Source organism: Camelus bactrianus, chromosome 10 (assembly GCF_048773025.1).
Source record: "Camelus bactrianus isolate YW-2024 breed Bactrian camel chromosome 10, ASM4877302v1, whole genome shotgun sequence".
Taxonomy (NCBI): domain Eukaryota; kingdom Metazoa; phylum Chordata; class Mammalia; order Artiodactyla; family Camelidae; genus Camelus; species Camelus bactrianus.
In genome coordinates this window covers 50,336,778-50,356,523 of record NC_133548.1, presented here as the reverse complement: position 1 = coordinate 50,356,523, position 19,746 = coordinate 50,336,778, and the positions used below count along the sequence as shown (strand labels likewise).

The following is a 19,746-nucleotide window of genomic DNA, read 5'->3' as shown; positions in this document are numbered from 1 at the left end:
TGGTTTTGTCTACTTTTTCTCTCCATTTTACTTCACATAATCTCGTATTCTAGTCTACCTTAAAACCTTTTGGCAATAAAGAGAATACAAAGAAAACTAATATTTTTCTTTCTTTTTAAAAAATCTGGACCCAATAAGCCCCAAAATCCTATTCCCAAGTGAGAAAGGGAAAAAAAAGAAGATCCAGTTAGGAAGGAAAGGTCAGGAGCTGAGGAAGGTATATGGCCCAATCTTCAGTAAGTGACCTCGGCAAGTATGGCCTCAGTCCATTAGGGCTGGTCATCTAGCTATCTATCAATATGTAAAAATATTTCAGGAGTACTTAAAAGGTACACCCACAAGGTTAAGGGAAACCCTAGAAAGGACAAAATGTTTTGGACTCAGGCAACCAAATTGAGTTTATAAGGCTGAAGCTTAAATCTGTGCCATAGTTAAGATTATTGCTTTTCTGTTTGTTCATTCAGTGAAACTTTTACTGGGTGCCTACTTAGAGCCAGCTAACCTCTTGCTAACCGTTGAATACATAGAGATGAATATGATCCTTGTCCTTGAGAAGCTAGTAGCCTAGTGGAAAAGAAGATTATATTGTTTATATTATATAAACAACAACAACAAAGTACAAAATAAAATGCTCAATGATAAAATAGCTCGTAGTACAAGCAATTTTAGAAGCATAGTATACAAGGAGTGATAAACCTTCCCAGAGTGATCAAGAAAAGTGCCAGAACAAGGTAAAGATGAAGGTCTCTATTCTAGCATGTGAGGAGACAGTTCAGAAATAATTTATAAGGCCTAAACTTCTCCTCCTTGGGGGTAAGGAATGGTGGGGAAAGTTTAGAAGCCATAAGCAGAATCAAGAAATCTTTGGCATAAAAGACATCCTTATTCTAAGACTTGTGTAAAGAAGTCACGAGAAAAAGGATATGAAGTCAAGGAAAGGTTGATTCTGTCTTACAGTAGAGTGCCAACTATCAACTATATAATGAATAATGAACTTCAGAAAATCATCAGTGGATGAGGAAATATGGATGCTAAAACTAGCAGATAAATGTTTGATTACAAACATGATATTTATATAGTCTCAAAGTATCTCCCCACAAATTACTATTAATCTCAAAGGGAAATACAGTAACTTCATAATGCAAAAAAAGAGGAAGACATCACCTTAACTAACCAAGAGGTCAACGTTATCATCATCAACACTGGGACAAACTGACATCAGTGCCTCTTGATAAGATAAAGCTAATGACACATCACATCTGTGGAATTCCTGCTGAAAATAATGATAAGGAAACATCAGACAATACCAAACTGAAGAATATTCTACAAAGTAACTGATCTATTTCCTTCAAAAAATATCAAGGTCAAGAAACAAAGAAAGGCTGAGGGATTATCCAAGTCCAAGGGAAATAAAGAACCATGACAATTAAGTACAACTAAATGCAGTACATGATCCTGATTTGGATTGTGGACTGGGGGGTAAAACTACAAAGAATACGATTAGACAGTTGATGACATTTGACTGGATTGTACATTACAGAACTGTAACTTCATATGTCTTGATTTTGATAACCATATTTTAGTTATGAAGAGACTAACCCTTAAGAAATATAAACCTACAAATGTAAGTATTTAGAGGTAAAGGATAAGATATCTACAACTTGCTCTCAAATGGTTAAGAAATTTAAAAATTATAAACACAGAGAATAAGGGGGGACAGAAGGAGAATCAATAACAAAGCAAATGATAAAATATAAACAAGTGGTGAATCTAGGTAAAGAATATACACAAGAGTTCTTTTTATTCTTCTTGTAACTTTTTTGTAAGTTTGAAATTACATTAAAAGAAAAAGTTACTAAAAAGAGAGAGGCTAAACTACAAAAGCAATATAGAAGAACAATGGACTGCCATATAGTGCTTATGTTCCTAGTAGGTATGATCCTCATGTACTTTGAAAACTAAGTATGAGTTTTAGACAGATCAAAACTTTTACCCCTTTCTCTTTAAATTACAACATACATATCCCCAACCTCTTGCCTTTGTGAGAATGTACTAAAGAGCTATACAAAGACATGGGGAGAGGAGTAAATATGGATTATAAAAAATGGCTTTATAGTCAACTGTATTAGATATGCCTATTTTGAACCATGAAATTTTTCTGTATTATGGAATACTTTAAAAAGAAGTAATATACAATGAAAGATAAAAAAACAAAAATAAAAATAAATGATGCCATATATAATAGATCAAAAAGCAGAAAACCTTACACTCAATTATTTTTAGAAACAGTCAAACTTTTGTCCCATTCGTAGAATGAAAATTGAACACTGACTAATGAAATGGCATGTTAAGGAAGTAATGATTGGCTTATAGGTCCCTTAGGAAAAGACTAGCAATTTCAAAAGATACCTGAGATTACGTATATGTATATATGTAGACATCTACTGTTCAGGTACCCTTTTTAGCACCAACTCATAAGTTAAACGTTTTACCTGCTCTGTGAAAACATTTCTCAAGGGGAAAAAAGTCTAGTATTATTCAAATAACTGCAGACTTAAAAATAAAAGCAGAAAAAGCAGCTGATACGTTGAACCAAGAATGAAATATATACATATAAAATCAGTAAGTCCAAAAGAAATAATTAGAAAATAAGCATCACTCCACTGTAACAAGACATAAACTGATTCAAAATCAATACAGAATAAAGTAAATCTTAGCAAACGGATTCATAAAATATTACTATTATTGATAACAAAACTATCCATTTTGTAAAATGAGTGCCACACTGTTAAAATCAACATTCTAATTTACTTTTAATTGATGAGTTTTTAAAGACCATTTCAAATGAAGCTTTCTTGTGGTCTCCACTGGAGTGTAAACTTTCAGCCCTGCTTTTTTTTTTTTTTTTTTTTTTTTTTGCTTGTTACTAATAAAATTCTTATACTGGAGTTGTATGTGTATTTTTTTAATACCGTATTCTAAATTTTAAGCTCCTAGAATACAAGAACTGTATTTTATTTAAACTTTGTAGGGTCTAGCAAAGTGTTTAGTACATCGTATAAACTAATCAATAATTGTCAAACTGAATTAATGGAATAATCAGCTTGAATTAATGGAATAATCAGCTTGAATTAATGGAATAATCAGCAGTTTGAACCATCAGTAAGACTTATCTGGGAAGAGTCCACTGAAGAGTTAAAATAATAAGATGTCTGCACAATATGAAGAATCTGTATGAGAAAAGTGAAGGTGCTAAGAAAGCATTCCATAGAGAATAATGGGGAGATGAGAAGAGGAAATGGAATGAGTAAGGAATGATCAAGAGAAGATAAACAGCTTCACTTGGATGCACCAGAGAACATAAGCAAAGGCATAAATACACCACCTGTCAATATGGGTGGTTAAGATAACAGATAGACAAGGGTACTAGATTTGTAGAAGATCTCAAAGCTTATGATCATGAGTTTACTTCAAAGACTTCCTAGAAGAACATGATTAAAACAGCACTAAGGATAAAGAGTTTTCCCCTAGTACGGAGTCTGGCCTTATAGTACCTTCCTTATAATTAGAACAACCATACAATTATCATCTAAACTGAGTGAATGAGAATGCTATTAATAATTACTCTAGAACAGAAAAAACTAGGACTTGTCCCTTGCAAACTGCAATGTATGGTCACCCTACTTACAGCCCACTAATAGCCTCACCTCTGGTCACATCGATCCTTTCTCAAGGTTCAGCAACAACCATTTCAAAAGGTATATTCACCTTCTTACATACTTCTCCTGTTTACTCAAAGCAAACAGAAGGACTCACAGCTCTATCCAGTTTGATAATACCTACCTGCCAAAATCATCATCTAAAGTTTACCAATTATTTGATGAACATATGCCAGACAGGAAAGGATGGTAAGCCTTACGAAAAACAAAACTTCAGCTCACTGATTACATACCAAACGAAAGACAATAAAATCAAAAGAACTGACAAATCAAAGCATACATGTTTGTTTGAGATCCCTAGATGCAACTATTTTGGCACTATGTTAGCAGTAATTATATAAATCAGAAGTAAGGTGGATCTTACCTTGGGAACTTTGGGAGGACTCTGTAGAAGAGGAACTACTATCTGTGTAACTCTGTGGTTCTTCTTTTCCCTCCTGAATAGATGAATTACCAGCCTCTGCCACCCTGGATGCTTGCTGTAATGTTTCTGTGACCAGCTGCCTTGTTTGTTCACTAACAACTGTGGCTTGAAATGTCACTGGTTTGGGTTTAATAAGGACCTAGAAGAAAAGCAGAAATACACCCAGTATAAATTTTAGAGCATTTTAAAAATGCTTAACTTCTAGGTCATAAACAAGTATTTTCCTGACATGGAAAATCACATTCTGTACATGTATTATGCTTTGGGCACAACACTGTTTATCAAAGACAAATTTACTCTATGAAAAAATTATAGCAGGCCACATACAACATTTTAACTGGTACATGCCAGATTACAACAGCTATGATTCTGACAAGAGCCTTTGCCCCTGTTTTTCCTTGCCTAGAATGACTTCAGGAGTCATTTCACAATATGTAGGATATAGAGTAGAATGGTAGCCATAAGCTACTGATGGCAGAACAGAAAGACAAGGTACCTAGATTCCCAATGGAATTTTTGAGCCACAAAAGCAGGCCAGGATTCCCTTCCTCAAATATTTATTAACACAATAAAAAATAAAACCCTAATTTGTTTAAGTCACTGTTCTTCAGGTTTCTTTTCATTAGCAACCAAATGAAGTTCCTTATTTTATTATTTAAAAAATTTTTTTAAAAAATTTAAATTGTTTAAAAACATTTGGGGGGGGTTGGGTTTATTTATTTATTTATTTTAGAGAAGGTACTGGGGATTGAACCCAGGACCTCATGCATGCTAGGCATGTGCTCTACCACTGAGCTATACCATTCCCGTCCAGATGAAATTCCTAATTAACACACCTGCACAAAGTAAACTTGCTTAGGACCTAAGTTATCTTTGAGGAAATCGCAGATGAATGCTGATTTAGACAACTATGAGAAGCAACATGGAACATGTGGTAGACAACTTCTGGCAAGGGTCAAAACCATAGACACTAAAACAAATGAAATGGAAGGAAAATTCAAACTGAACCATTCCACTTCAAAATTTGGACTCTAGGAGTTAACTTCACTTGGGTACATGGAATAAAAATGTCACCATGTCACAATTATTTTTTATTTCACCCATATATAAGATTCTAAACCTTTTCAGGCTCTATTAAGTCATCCATTTCCCAAAATTCAAGAATGAAAACATAGGTTATAGATGACAGAGCAAAGCAACTGTTACAGTTAAAGGCAATTTGAATTTGCTTCTAATCACAAAATTTATTTGTTTAGATATGTAAACTATTTGGCCACCATTCTGAGGGAACTGATTCTAATGGCAAATTATTAATTTATAGGTAAATTATTATCTTCTACAAAAATTCTAGAGCATTTCTCAACCAAAGCTGACATTGCTTCCTTTGATAGTCTTAGAAAAGTAGTTAAAGTACATGTAAAATAAAGAGTAGCCTAGCTACACAGGATTAAATGCTGAGCCTCAGTTTCCCAGAAAAGTTCTCTTATTGTCTACTGGTTGAAAAAGGAATAGATCTCTAGCTTTTCCATTACTCAGGTTTCAAGTAAATCAAATTTTATAAGTAAAGATAAGCAAAGTGCTTTAGAAGGCCATATAAGCTTATAAAAAATAAATACTTTTCTTTGAGAGATTTATGAATAACTATCATGCTCCCTCAACCATCTACTTCTCAAACAATATACACCTTCAGTGAATTTTATTCCAAGAAATCCAAAGGGAGTCTTTTCCCTAATCTTTGGTCATAACATGACACAAATATTTAGGTATCAAAAAAGTACTGAAAAGAGAAACACAGGTTTTGAAAATAGATGATTATACACATTCAGTCATAACTTTTAACAATCTGATTCTTTAAAGATTACTGATCATTTCATTCAAATTTCTACCTTGGAATTTTAGGAATTTGAAATACATCGGAGTCAAGAAAAATCACATCTTATGGCATACCTGTGTTTTCCCTTGCTGCCCGTAAACAATTTTTGTTGGGATGATTTTAGCTGCTGGTTGAACTGCAGAACCTATTCCTTTTGGTTGAGTTACAATCATTTTGGTGATGGGTCTTGTAGCAGTGATAATAGCTGGCTTGGCTCCTGTTGGCACTGTCTGAATAGTCTTTTCTCCCTAAATTGAAGTCAGTAAATATATGAGATTTATATGCATTTAAATGATAAAAATTATCCTTTCACTGAAGTATCACAGAAAGGTTTCGCTGGGACGATGGGGAAATGGCTGTAAATTATGCAACAAAGTACAATGTTTCCAGGCAATCAAAAATCTTAGAGCTAGTTAAAATGATCTTAGAATTCATCTGACTAACTTTCTGTCCAAAGAAGGCATTAAATATTTCTTGATGAGTGAATTTCTAAAAATTACCTCATGTAAGAATACATATTATACTGTCTCATTCACAGAATACATATATTAAAAGTCAAAAATTATAAAAGAACATATATTAAAATGTTAACAATGGTTATCTCTCAGAGTTCGGATGATAGGTCTTGTCTCCCCCATTCATCTTTATTTGCTATTTATATGAAATGAACATATGTGTGACAAAAAATTACTATTCATTAGATCAATAGCTAAATGTAACATATACAAAATAAACTGCCTAAGTTCCCCAAATATGAAATTACAAGGATATATAGCAGAATGTCTTTGTGAAAAAGTATGGGCAAGAGATGAAATCAGCAGAGATATTAACATTCTTTCTGAGGTTATATGGGAAAACACAAAGGAAAAACTTAGGACATTTCCCACATTAGTATGTTACTAATATCACTTTAGTCTATTAATGAGATAGTTTAAGCCCATTAACTTTTCACCATTTTCTGCATTTTCATCTGTTTTGTTGTTAAGTACCGTTTTCTGGTCATTTATGGAGTCAATACTTGAGCTTAACTGAAATAAATTCAAATACAGTGATCTCACTAATCTATTATAATTTTAAAAATTAAAATCCATAAAATTAAAAAGGAAAGGATCTAAATTTTTTTTACCTTATTACTCTTAATTTTCTACATGCATAGCCATCTAAACTTAGCCAGTAAAAATAAAGCACCCAGGTGAGCTGGCAAAAAGGTAATCACTTTGTGAATTTATAGCAAACGATTATAAAACTCTCAGGTTTAAGTATCTGCTGCAATTATCTAAGGGAAACACGAAGTGTCTGCCACTTGTGTGATTACTTAACACACACACCCTTCAAAGCAGCATCTCTGGAAAAAGCTCTAGTTCACTTGCCAAAAGCTGCTAGTTTGTAAGTGGGCATGCCTATTAAAATAGCCCAATGGGCTATTTAACGACCCATTCAAACCAATCAAAACCAACTATCAGGCTATTTTTTGGAAAAGCTCTTCTGGGGTGGGTGAGTGTGTGCGCGCACGTGTGTGTGTGTGCGCGCGTGTGTGTGTTGTGTATGCATACACAGGTGAGCAAGTTGTAAGTATAGGTGCATGCACATATGTGGTGAAGAGGATAGTCTTATACTCTGATCTGCTTGTTTTACTATCATTTCCTATGTCAAACTTCCTATTAGACATATCCAGCAGCTAGGATCCACACACCACTCTTAGATCTATGTGACCTTAGGACCTAAGGTACATGGCATCATAATATCAAGTTCATATCAAACTTAATACCAAGTTCAAGAAATTACAAACCAAAGATAAAGGGTTCTGAAAACCTGAATTCTAATCCTGGACTTACTTTTGGCTTACTATATGAACACAGGCTAGGAAAACTCTACGTTTTCCCATGTGATGAGAATATCTAATACTGGACCCCTACCAATATTGTAAAGACTGAGTTGCCTAGGAAACTACTAGAAATCAACTACAATGAAGTATAGCATTCTTTTTCCTAGCAAAGTAGGGACATTACCAAGCCTAACAAGTTAAGTACAAGAGTAATACAATAAGAAAACACAATTTATTGAGGATTTCCTATGTGCCAGGCACTGTTCTAAGCACTTTCAAAACAGCTACCAGTTACTGAACATAATCATTGGTAAAGATCATCATCCCCAATGTACAAATGAGGAAATTAAGGATAAGAGAAGCTGAATAAGTCAGGGTCAAACAACTACGATACTCAGAGACAAAGCCTAGGTTTGGCTAACTCTAAATCTCTTAACCACTGCCTACAGAACTATAAATCAATCTGTTACGTATTCGATGTTTTTTCATTAGCTCAAAGAGGTAAAAATGAAAAAATGAAAGTAGCAAATCCTTGTCATTAATTTAGTCTTAGTCCCAAATATTTTTCTTTGCCCGGCCTAGGTGAAATACTAGACTGGTATCTATTGGCCATAAGCAGGAATAAAATTGTCCTCTAACAGAAGCCCCTCTGTAGTTAAGACAGTGGAATCCTCCACCTGGACCAAGCTAAGCATCTAAATCATGGTCATAAGCAACCTAGCTGTGAGCAACATGTTTTAGAAGTTACTGTGAAAAATGGCATCAGTAGGTGGTATTTTAACAGTTATTACATCACAGTAGTGGTAAATCAAGCCATTCTGGCCATTGTGGGTTCTGAAGTCCTTAGGCAAATATTTGTATAGCTGGTCTTTAAAATCCTCAGTGGATTGCTGAGTCTGCAGTTCAAGCTCTTACTTACTCCAGCATTTAGCAATGTTGTGACAACGTTTTTGCCCGGGAGGCCTTGAATGGTCGTTCCTTTTCCTGTTGTCTTTTGCACAACAATCACATTGGGCTTGGAAGTCATTGGGATTGTAGTGATTTTGGTAGTCGTTCCTTAGAGAAGGGGGGAGAAAAGGAGGCCTGAGTTAAGGACTAGTGATATTTGGTTATTTCTGTTTATGTTGCACACAATTAATACATGTAGTCAATGTCATCCCTCGATGACGTGAAGACTGTCATGAGGATGAAAGTGAAGGCCTGAAAGAATAAATTACAAGTTGTCCTACAATGAGAGAATATTAAGAGTTAACTCTTACAGCATCCATCTTTTTGGAATCTGAGGACCTACACACCAAATTCAGAATCTAAAAATATCATTATCTCCTTCCCCATCAATATTCTCCTGACTAGTTAACTGAAACAAATCAGAATCTCTAATACATGATAAATATTTCTCCCAAACCTGATATTATTATCTATGTGACTAGTGTGATAGGAAAACTCTTGAAAAACAATATAAAAAAGAGGTAAACACTTATCAAATAACACCAAATTGTAGAGAAGATTTATGAAAAGAAATAAGTCATCTATTTCTAGGTGACCAAAAGAAAAAAAACACTGACTCACAAACTAAGTCAGATAAAATGTGTACCCTTGGAATCTGTAGCACTGAAGAGTCTAAGAATGAAACTCTGATTTATATACATATATGCATATATTTATATTTTCAACCATTGAAATCTATTTAGTAGATCTATATCTACTAATCCAAACATAATATTACCTTGCCCTCTCCCCTAAATCCTTCCACAATCTGCTGCTTTTTCCACCTATCAAATCTACCTACCAAATTTATACCCTATATTCTTCTAATTGTCCAAATTGGAAATCCTGAAGCAAATCTTTGACTCTTGCCTTGTCTTCACTCCCTGTATCCCCTAACAAAATGAAAGCCCCTTGAGCTCCACACTGTATCTTTTTATGTCACTGACTCCTCAGTGCTTAGCATACACTGTATGGCAATTACTCAAGTAATCATTGTTCAATGAGTATGTGAATGAATTCACCAACACATGTCTTCTTTCAAAATGTTATCAATGCCAGCTCAAGAGACAGGCCCTCATCTCTCTTGCCTTCCCGTATTTCCTCCCTATTTCAAGTTTCTCTATCATGCAAATAGCTCTGATGCTCCCTGTCATATCAAACATCCTTAAAAAAAAACCTAATTTCATCATATCAAGAACCAACAACATGTGAAATTGGTCAAAAACCTTTCAAATCCCCATTGTATTTAGTCCCAACTATCCCTTTTGGGTTTCAGAATCTTTCATGATCTGGCCTTAAATTTACCAACTCGATCTTATTTGTTCCTACTCTACAACACACACCATAAACTCTAGTCTAACAAGAAACTTCTTCACTATGGCTTCCTATTACCTACCACACAAAGACTAAACTCTGCTTAGTCCTCCAGGTTTCCTCCAACTTTAATTTTCAGGATTATCCAATATAAACCTCTCCTTCAGTGTGTTGGTTTCAACACTGGTACTTGAGCACACCAGTCCCAATCCCAATGCTACTTTGTGCCTGGAATTTCCTCTGCCTATAAAAACAGGCAAGTCATACTTCTCATCTTTAGGCTTGCGTATCATTTATCAAATGACTAAGCAAAGAATGAATACACATTAAAAACATGACTGATTAATATATTCTCAAAAAAAAATAAAATTTTATTCTTTTCTACTGGAAAACCTTAGCATTCCTTACTAGAGATTTAGAAATAAGATTGCTCTAAGAATATTCTAGTTATATGTCAATTTTTGGCAATCTTGCTACAAAATCGTTATAATACACTTGCCATCATCTAATGCCTTATCAGTCCAAAGTAATATGCTCAGGTTACATAAAAAGGCACTTTTAACCATGCACCAGTTTCACAAATGTTTTTCCCTTTATCTGTAGTCTCTGAATAGTGAGGGGTTAAGAGCCACAAAGACAAAGCTGCCCATTATTCATTTATATCAACTTTAACTCTTAATTAACTCCAGTCCCTCTTATGTGATTATGATGCCTCCTCTGACAATGCTGCCTCATCAAATATTTGGTTAATAAAAAAGTATTTTTAGAAAGCAAGCATTAAAAACTAGCTCAAGGATATGTAAACCAAGCTTTAATTCTACACCAAAGTATAAGAACCACTTTTTTGACAAAACTTGCTTTTAACAAGTGAATTATACACATAACTATGAAAATGTCAAATCCTTTTCATTACAGGTATGTCAACTTATGAGACAGTTACAGATCAAGTTTACCAACTTAACAAAATGGGGGGCTGTGTTAGAAAATAGAAGAAAAAGGCATAGCATAAGGAAAAGCAAGTACAGCATTATATTAAGATAGAATACAATTTATGTCTAGAATTATCAAATTATAAAAGTTTTAAATTCCAATAAGCATGTTTCTATATCTCAGCTGACATCTATGTTATATTGAAGTCTTACTCATTTTTTAAAAAATGTTTCCCTCTATGCTATCACAGTATTCAATCCATAGTTCTTATGTTGTAAGAGAGTATACACAGTTGATTTGTTTAGTGTTCTTTAGTGCAGAGAATGCACCTCATGTATATCACTATGTATCACAGCACCCAATCCAGTATCTGGCTCACATCATATCAGAGAACTCGCCTGTATATATACAGTCTTTACTATAGCCAAGATACAACAGGTATAAGTAATTGTGAATCACATTTGGATAATGGGCTATGATACTGACACATTCCAGGGATTTTTTATTCGAAAATAAGATGCCTGTAAAAGTTTGAGTATTATGGTAGGTAGGCTTAAAGAACACAAATTTATTGGTCCAGATTACACTATTCACAGTTCCTATATCACGCCAACAATCTTGATCTCTTGGGTAACATTTATATGTTACTTTGCTCAAAGAATGAGTAAATGAATGAACAAATGAAAAAATATATAAACACTCGCTCCTTGCCTGGACACTGTACTATAGATCAAGAGAATCAAAATCAAGTCTTATCATTGTCACAGAGAATCAAGGTAATGAGTTCATCTCTGAAGTACCCAATCTTCTGCATAAAATAGACATAATTTTTCAACCAGTCCTCAACAAAGCTCACCAAGAGACTTACATATCTGGTAATTCTCTCTATATATACACATATAAGAAAATATTTGATTCCATAAGATGTGAGTTAAATAACCGCAAAAATAATCATGCCTTCCACATATTATAAAAAGAAAAACTTGACCTTTCTAGAAAACACTTTGGAAGCATGAACTTGCCTTCTAGATATTATACAAGGAAAGTAAGACCTTCACATGCTAATTTATGTATAATGATGTTCATCACAGGATTATTTATGACCAAAAAGTTAAGTAACCTAAAACATTCAACAATGAAGAAATAGCTAAATAGCTAAATAAGCATCACATGAGGGAACACTGTATAGTCATTAATCTGGGGTGGGGAGGGGGGTATCAAAATACATTTTGGAATGGAAAAATATTATTATATGAAAAAATATTAAAAGTGATTATATTAGATCTCAAATCAATTTTAAAAATATACATATATACACAAACACATTTATACAAAAAATGAATAGAAAAAGGAATTAACAGAAATATGTTTCTCTGAATGGTGAAAAGTATAGGTTTAAAATTTTCTTTGTACCTTTCTGTATTTTCCAAATTCTCCACAATGAAGGGAAAAGTATCATTTTTTAAAAGCTGTCTATTCTGACAGATAGGTATTTGAGTATATTATAAGTAAAGCGTTTATTTTTTTGTCGTGGGATGGGGTGGGGTGGGGACATGGACTCTAGTGAACAGCATCTGATCATGGATCAAGGCAGAAAACTGTCTAAATGCATCCAACCAGACTTATCAGTTCACTGTGAAAAGACAGCCAGGGATTGAAAAATACTAATAAACTAACCTATGATCCCTAGTATCATAGAACAAGAATCTTATAAAATATGAAAACTGTCTTTATAAAGAATATTGATATGTTACATAAGGATCAATTTAAAGCAGTTAGAAATGAGAGAAGTTCTTTAGAATAAAAGTGTTTACAATAAAAATGTTTCTTTACAAGTTCTTTAGAATAAAAGAATAAAAGTGTTTAGAATAAAAGAATAATAGTGAAGTAGAGGTAGAGGCAAAGTGAGCTCCATGCAATGAATAAAAGCTGTTTCAACTGTGTGCCTAGTATATTCTATAGTCCTGGAAAAGTTCAAGAGCTCTTCTGTATACCCATACACTTGAAATGGCAACTAACCATGAGTTGCTTTATATTTAAAAAGAAAGATGGATAAAATGTATACATGTATAGGGTACACATCTCACCACCTCTGCTTCTAGGAAAATGTGCTTGCTTGTATTGCTCTAACCTCATACAAAGCAGCTAAATCCGAAATAAAGTATGAAAACAGAGGCTTCATGACATACAGACATGCCTTCAAGCTACATGGTATTACGAACTCATACATAAGTAAAGAAAAACCCCTATGGTCATAAAAAGCTGCACACTATAAAAAACAGGATTACTTTTTGAAAAATGTTTAAGTATGTGCTCTATACTATTTAAAGGCATTGTCAGGTAATAAATTATAATTTTGAGTTTTAACTGTGTTATTTAAAATATCCTCTTCAAAGCTGGAGTATGATGATTCTTTCCCTACTGGTTTCACCCTCCTCAGTTTGGCAAACATCAGATTTTCTCACTTACACTTAAAAAGTAGAGCCAAAATTAGCAGCTTTAAATATAGTGCTTTATGCCAATACCATGTCTTGCTTTGTTTTTTTTTTTCACTCCTTCAGTTATCAGCAACATCATATTACCGCCAGGAACTTCAATTCCTTCATTTTAAAATGTTAGAACAACTCACCTGGGGCATACAAAATACAGCTAGTCTACAAAAATGGTAGACAGCTAAAGTCCATAGGGCTTGCTTGGTCAGAGATTATTTACATCATTTTAATTAAAAAATAATAATCAATGAAAATGGATGCCATGTTCACATTCCACTTCAGGGTACACAACCCAAATACTGCAGGAATTAATGAGCCAATAAAAACCAGGTAAGGTTCCAAAATACTAATAAATATTAGCCTTCATTACCTGAGTAAAACATTTTATAAAAGTAAAATAGTCAATATAAATGGTGAAAAGCAAATTAAAATATTCAAGTATTTTTATTTTTAATAAGCTAAAGTGACATTAGTAATTGAAATTATGAGATATGGTCCCTCAAACATCTTTAGACAAATAGATACTAGTTCTTCCACTATCTAGCTTGGGTAGTTTTGGACAGTCAATTTTATCTCTCAAAACTGAAATATGTCTGTAACTGTAAACTGGGGATAATACCAACAATTTCAGAGTTATAAAGTATGAATGAATTGATAAATGAGAGAATACTTTGTAAATGAAAAATCTCTATGCTAATGTAAACCATAATCTTTCTATTCTGATTAAAAGCAACTAAATGTTCTTTCTATTTTAAAACTCTCAAAAGCTCAACATGTGAAGATTTAATACTAGAACTAAAACACTATACATTAACACCAGGCCTAAAAATAAAGCTGCAGATTTCTAAACAGAAAACTGAGATCAAACAGAATGCTTCAATGGTGAAATGTTTTTTCCTCTTACTGGTCAACTATACCTTTAACATATTTCAGATATACCTACCAGAAACTATATTACTGCTAATTATCTTGCCCCCCAAGGTAGCTAATGATTTGGGTACTACTGTAATGATGCTACCACTGGTAGTTTTCACATAGGTTGCAGCTCCAGGGGTTGCAGCCATCCGACCTATAGATGGGCTCATTGTTGGTCGGGTATAGGTTGCCTGCGTGCCTATAAAAAGGGGAAAGCCAAGAGAAAAACTTGTCATTACTTATAGAAGAATGACAATTTATACAGTTTAACTATCATTCAATGTAATGTACATTGCTTTAACTTGAAAATGGAATTTCAAGGTGTCAAGACATTAAGTAACAATTTACAGCCAGTTTTCAATGCACATAGCAAGAACTACAGCCAACTCAATTTGAATTAATTTTACACATAAAATTTTGTGATGTGTTGCATCAAATTACTAACCCCAAGAAAAAGTATAACTAACTCTGTTCCCTTCTTCCACTACCCTTCTTCCACTAGTTTTATGCCAAAAGAAACTTAAATTTAATCATCTTTCCTGCCAGAGCATTTTAGATATTTCTGTTATAGATTTCGAGGTCTCTGCATCTGTTTTATGCTGTCTCAGTGCCAAACCCAAGTCAGCACTCAGCAAATAAGGCAGTATATTGTTTGCCTAGTTTTATAAACTTTTACTGTTTTATACTCTGCTACCCTCTAAATATATTTCCATCTTTTAAAGACTTATTCCATCATTTTACGAGACATTAAAGTTGAAGCTGCCAAGAGTTGCCAGGAATATTTCTTTTTAGCCTAAAAAGTTCACTATTTACATATTTCCTCAACTTTAACTGACCTGTTAGAATATTTTTCTTCATATCTCTCAAAGGATTTTACACTCTTCCCCATTATTTCTAGGACTTTTTTCTTTCCCCAAATAGGAATTAAAAATTAACCAGATGAGTCTACTGTATTTCTTACAAATCCGGTAACTCAAATACTACTGCTAAGCTAAGAACTATTAGACTTGGGGAGAATGAAGACAACTCAGATAACAATTCCTTCAACTGGAAAAATTTTTTTCATGATAATTAGATTCAGGTCACCAAGATAACCATTTTCAATGGCCCCCTCCCCCCAAAAATGCTTTTAGCAAGTTAGTAGTCACCGTTTTAAAATTCAATCACTACCCAAAAAAGGGAGAAGAGAAAGAACATCAAGTAGATTAGTTTAAATTACAAACATATATCTGAATTGGAAAAAAAAATCTAGTGCAAAGCAAAAATGCTGTAAAGATACATAGTTTGAATCAGTTAATTATAACTGAAAAATCTTTCAACTTGAGCTTTTGTTTTAAAATTAGAAACACTTATTCTAGTATAGATACATAAGCACAGACACATCATTATTTTTCACTACCCTTCCCCAATATGAGGAATCATATCTACATTATACTACTATCTTTGTACCAAATGGAGAAAAGTTTCGGGTAAAGTATGACGGATTTAACACAAGAATAATAGTATTTTTAAAGCACAGGCTTTGCATAAAGACAGAAAGAATGGTGGTGGTGGTGGCCAGGGACTGGAGAAAGGTAGAATGGAGAGTTACTGTTTAATAGGTACAGAGTTTCAGTTTGGGAAAATGAAAAAATTTCTGGGGCTAGATGGTGGTAATGGCTGCAAAGCAGTGTGAATGTACTTAATGCCAATGAAACTGTATACTTAAAAATCATAAATAAATAAATAAATAAATAAATAAATAAATAAATAAATAAATAAATAAAATAAACCTAAATGCCTCCCTCCTCAAATAAATAATTTTTTAAATGATGAAAATGGTAAGTTTCATGTAATCTATATTTTACCACATTTAAAAAAAAAAGCAGATCTGGATTCAAATCCCACTTTGCCTTTTATTGGCTGTGTGACTTTTAGCAATTTGCTTAATGTAAGTCTATTTTGTCGCTGAAAACGGAGATCTTAAAAGTCTAAGGGAGATTAAGGGTAATGTTTATACACACCTTTACATACTGGCCAACAGATGATAGCTTATGAACTTGAGACAGAAATCAGGTTACAGTCTTTAGATTGTATCATCTAAATCTGGCCCTCTTTAAAAAGTTTGGTAAGAGTTATACAAATAAAAAAAAATAGTAATGGCTAATTCTAATATTAATAGTAATAGCTACTGAGCACTTGGCTGGGAATTTTATATGCCTGATTTCATATGATACTTACAATAACCTTATGGTATAGGTATTATTATCACATTGAAATAGACAAGGGAAAAGACTGAGAAGAATTAAACTGCTCAAGGTCACAAAAGGTGGTACTATTTTAAATGTTCTACACTGGCACAACCTAGTTGCTCTCATATCTGTAAAATGGCATCCTGCGCTTCTCTCGGCCTGAGTAATGCTTACCACACTGTAATTGTGATACAGACTCTCAACCTCATCAGAGTGAGACACTCGTGGGCTGGGACTGTGTTTTCATTCACTCAACAAAACTTGATTAAATGCCTACTTACAGACCAGCTCTACACATATATGGTGAATAAAACAGACATGGTCCCTTATCCTCATGAAGCCCATGATCTAATAAGGTGAACATGAAAAAAAAATCAACAAACAAGTAGCTAAATAATTAGAAACTGTAGTATGTAACATAAAGGAAAAGAAGAGGACTGTGACAATAGGAAAGAGCTAATTTTAGTTGGGAAGGGGAGGGAAAAGTCATGAAAGGCCTCTTTGAAGAATTATGTTTTAATTTCAATATCCCCAGTGTCAAGCACATTGCTGGTACAGAGAAATTATTCAATGAATATATGATGAATGAATGGACTGATGCTCAAGAAAACTTACCAGTAGGAGTGGTTACCAGTTTAGTTGTCATAATTGCACCATTACTGCTAACCACCATAATAGGGGAATTGCTACTGGTGGGCAGAGTTGCTGTCACTGGTTTGGGTAATATTTTACTTGGTTGAACTTGTTGTGTGATGATTTTAACACCTTTGAAAGAAGAAAAATAAATCTCAGTACAAATTATTTTTAATAACATGTGCCTTATACCAACCCAAGAGGGCAGCATTTACATGCATTTACTGAGTAAAGTCTAAAGAGAAGCTTTTTTCATACTAATGAAACTTTTTAAACTTTTATTCCTCAAATTTCTATCTTTCCTAATTTCTCTCATTCAGGAATATAATTAAAACACTACAGAAGCTATTAACAAGTTCTCAGTGAAAAACAATTTTTTTCCTTTTGACTATAATCACGTCATACAAGAGCCTTCAAATGAATTAGCCATTGACCTGAACATTGACAGACAAGTAAGCAATCTGTGTTCCATGCAAATACTTGGGATGAAAGGATTAGGGTAAGAAGTCAAAAACAAAAGTTAATGTAGCTTTTACATATTCGCAATTATACCAACGATTTCTCTAACCTCTTAAAACTATAAGGAGCAAGGACATTTTCTTTTTGAACCTTTATTTTTAAATTGCCTTAAAAGTATTTTAGTAGCTCATTTTGTCAAATAAAAATAAAGGATACACTATTCTTGCACCTACATAAAATATGCATGTGAAGAAGAAATGGAAGGTAATATGTACAAATAAAATTAAAATGTTAGGGTAGTGATGTTATAATTTTTTTTACATTTTTCAAAATTTTCATTTAAATGTTGTAACTGTTACATTGACCTTCCAAATGTAAGATGCCCATTTAAAAGAAATCTCTCTTGCTAACTACAAATTTAAGTACTAATAATTGTTAACTAAGGAAGGAAATTTTTGGCAACACTTTCCCCCCACTAAACTTTACTGAAATAATTCATGGGATAGAATATGTTTTCAGAGACAACTAAAAATTTTATTACTTTTTTGGGTGGTGATTTAGGTTAAGACATTAGGAAGCAAACAAATCTATTTATTTAATAGCCGTAGATAATTTTAAATTGAGAGTCCAGAAATAAAGTCATACACGTGGTCAGTGGATTTTCAACAAGAGTGCTGAGATCATTCAATGGGGGAAAATAGTCTTCTCAACAAATGGTTCTAGGACAACTGAAGAATTATGCAAAAGAATAAAGTGGGATCCTTACTTCATATCATAATAAAAGTAATTCAAAATAGGTTAAATACTTAAATTCAAGAAGTAAAACTATCAAATTCTTAGGGAAAAATAGGGATAAATCTTTATGACCTGGGATTTGGTAAAAGATTCTTAAATAAGATACCAAAAACACAAGCAACAAAAGAAAAAGTAAATTGTACATCACCAAAATTAAAAACTTTTGTGCTTCAATGGACATCATCAAGAAAGTGAAAAGACATCCCACAGAATGGGAGGAAATAATCGCAATTCAGGTATCTGATAACGATTTAATGTCTAAAAGATATATATATTTTAAGAACTCTTACAATTCAATAATAAAAAGACAACCTAATTAGAAAGTAGGCAAAGGATATAAACAAACATTTCTCCAAGGAAGATATATAAAGGGCCAAGAAGCACATGAAAAGATGTTCAACATCATTAGTGTTCAGAGAAATGCAAATCAAAACCACAATGAAATACCACTTCACACAAACAAGGCTTGCTAGAATCAAAAAGTCAGAAGCTAACAAGCATTAGAAAGGATGTGGAGAAATTGGAACCCTCATACATTGCTGGTGGAAATGTAAAATGGTGCAGCCATTTTGGAAAACAGCATAGCAGTTTCTCAAACAATTAAACACAAAGTTACCATACAACTTGGCAATTCCACTCTTAGGTATTCACACAAAAGAACTGAATACCTCAAAACTTAAATACAAATGTTTTCCACAGAATTAATCATAATATCCAAAGGTGGAAACAATCCATATGTACATCAACAGACAAACAGATAAACAAAATGTGAAATATTATTTGGCCATAAAAAGGAGTGAAAGTACTAATGTATGCTACAAGATGGATGAATCTTGAAAATATCATTATGTGAAAGAAGCCAGTCACAAAAGATCATATATTATATGATTCTACTCATATGAAAATCCAGAATATAAAAATCTAGACACAGAAAGTAGATTAGCAGTTGCTTAAGGCTGGAGAGGTTGTCATGGCAAGCAGGGAATGATAGCTAAATGGTACAGGGTTTCTTTTGAAAGTGAGGAAAATGTTCTAAAATCAACTGTGGTGATGGTTGCACATATCTGTGAATCAACATTTTCATCACAAGAAAAAAACTGTAACTAGGTGTGGTGATGGATGATAACTTACTGTGGTAATCATTTTATA

The 19,746-nt window shown here is 33.3% G+C and overlaps 1 protein-coding gene across 17 annotated transcripts in view; it reads right to left on the bottom strand.

Moving 5' to 3' along the window:
* Window positions 1-19,746, bottom strand: part of EMSY (EMSY transcriptional repressor, BRCA2 interacting) — a 76,176-nt gene that overhangs the window by 18,701 nt on the left and 37,729 nt on the right. For all 17 annotated transcript variants that reach the window (XM_045508932.2, XM_045508933.2, XM_045508926.2 and 14 more), the window contains 5 exons: window positions 17,326-17,475; window positions 14,508-14,678; window positions 8,761-8,897; window positions 6,091-6,264; window positions 4,084-4,282 (listed from right to left, as the gene is read on the bottom strand). In XM_045508932.2, coding sequence (XP_045364888.1) covers window positions 4,084-4,282; window positions 6,091-6,264; window positions 8,761-8,897; window positions 14,508-14,678; window positions 17,326-17,475 — 831 coding nt within the window. The remainder of the gene's footprint in view (window positions 1-4,083; window positions 4,283-6,090; window positions 6,265-8,760; window positions 8,898-14,507; window positions 14,679-17,325; window positions 17,476-19,746) is intronic.